Source organism: Pinus tabuliformis, chromosome 6 (assembly GCF_031772625.1).
Source record: "Pinus tabuliformis cultivar Carrire ecotype Pingquan chromosome 6, CPIR1, whole genome shotgun sequence".
Classification (NCBI taxonomy): Eukaryota; Viridiplantae; Streptophyta; class Pinopsida; order Pinales; family Pinaceae; genus Pinus; species Pinus tabuliformis.
The window spans coordinates 1612994887-1612996387 of NC_142292.1; the positions used below are offsets into that span (position 1 = coordinate 1612994887).

The 1501-nt window shown below is 43.7% G+C and overlaps 1 protein-coding gene across 1 annotated transcript; it reads left to right on the top strand.

Moving 5' to 3' along the window:
- Positions 1-483: 483 nt before the first annotated feature.
- On the top strand, positions 484-1252 carry LOC149265051 (uncharacterized). Its single transcript, XM_089391297.1, has one exon. The coding sequence runs from the start codon at positions 531-533 to the stop codon at positions 954-956; it is 426 nt and encodes a 141-aa protein (XP_089247423.1). The 5' UTR covers positions 484-530; the 3' UTR covers positions 957-1252.
- The last annotated feature ends 249 nt before the right edge of the window (positions 1253-1501 follow it).

Consider the following 1501-nt stretch of genomic DNA (forward strand, 5'->3'; position numbering starts at 1 on the left):
GATTTTTGAATTTATGTTAGTCTCATAGCCAGCTTGGAGGTAAAATTATGTCGTATCTATAGGATTATATAAACAATGCGGCCTGTAAACAAGAAGGCTGGGTCGTTCAACACATGGAAAAATGCAAGTGCGCACTGTCTTTTATATATATAATACATAATGCGGTCTGTGAACGAGAAGTGTGGGTAGTTGCACACATGGAAAAATTGAAGTGCGCTGTGTCTTTTATATCAATGGTCAATATAGGGAACGGCCTGTAGCTGTTTATATTAGTCAATATGCAGAAGAAAAATTAATGGTGGTTCATAATTGACTACGCTTCCCTGGTCTAGAAAAGAAAAATAAACCTCCCCATAATGAGTTCACACAGAAATTCGCAGCTTGAAGGGCTGGATCGTGAAATCTATTCACAATCCCAACTCCCCACAAGCAAGTAGTGGGTGGGTTCAAATCCCTTTAACATGCGCAATTGGGAGGAAGCGATTAACTAATGTTATGCATTTAGTTGCAGGCCGATTCGATCGGACGAAATGGCCGCAAGTCCGGGACGGCCAATGCTAACGAATTCGTTCCATGTGATCAGAACGCCGATTGCAGTCTTGTCTGCGGCTCCCTTCAGTCCTGACAGAGACTATACGTATTCCACCAGGCCTCGCCCCGCAAAAGCGCAATGGGGCTCTCTAATTCCGCGCAAAGGTGCCGGGTTCGAATCCAGCGAACCAAGCTCTCCCGAGATTGGTTGTATGGGGCAGATCAAGTTGAAACAGACATGGGACAAGGCGTCGAAGCACATGGACAACAAGAAGCCCGGATCGACGACGAAGGGTAAGCTGTTGAGTCTCAGGAAATTTATCTTCGGCAGCCGTGGGAACGAGAATGAGAATGTGGGGCGGGCAGCGGTGGTCGCCCTACAGAAGAAGGCTGTAGGTCGCCCTACCCTATGCTGGGGCTGCTGAAACGGACGCATCCGGGTAATGTGATGGTAGATTTGGCGTTAGTAACTCGCGGCTTCGTCGGGTTTGCTTCCAAATAATAAGTTGGAGTGAGGCTTTTTCCACGCGAGCGGGAATTCTATCCGCTGCCGGTAATTAAATTTGAGAAAAGGAGATCATTAATGGGGAGACTAGGGTAGAGTATATATTCCGGTCACCGGAAAGTGTAATTGTAAGGCATTGCCATGACTTCACTCTCTGGATTTGTATAAGTAGGCAAGATGTCTTCAGACCTGACAATGGTGGTGGCACAAAGTATAGAGCAGCTTAGGAATTGTTCATGGAGGTTATAAATTTGTTTGCGGATTCAAAGTTTTGAAGTTTGACTGCTGTAACTCAGATTTCTCAACATTTCTGTTAGATTTTGGCAAATATCATGCCTAAATTTCCATTATTTTTAGATAAATTTGAGAATTATGTTGGAAAGGAATTAACCCAAAATTTTATGGTGTAATCTAACTTGTAGAGGTTTTTTCATCTAAATTTGGCTATACAATTTCAAACAAAAA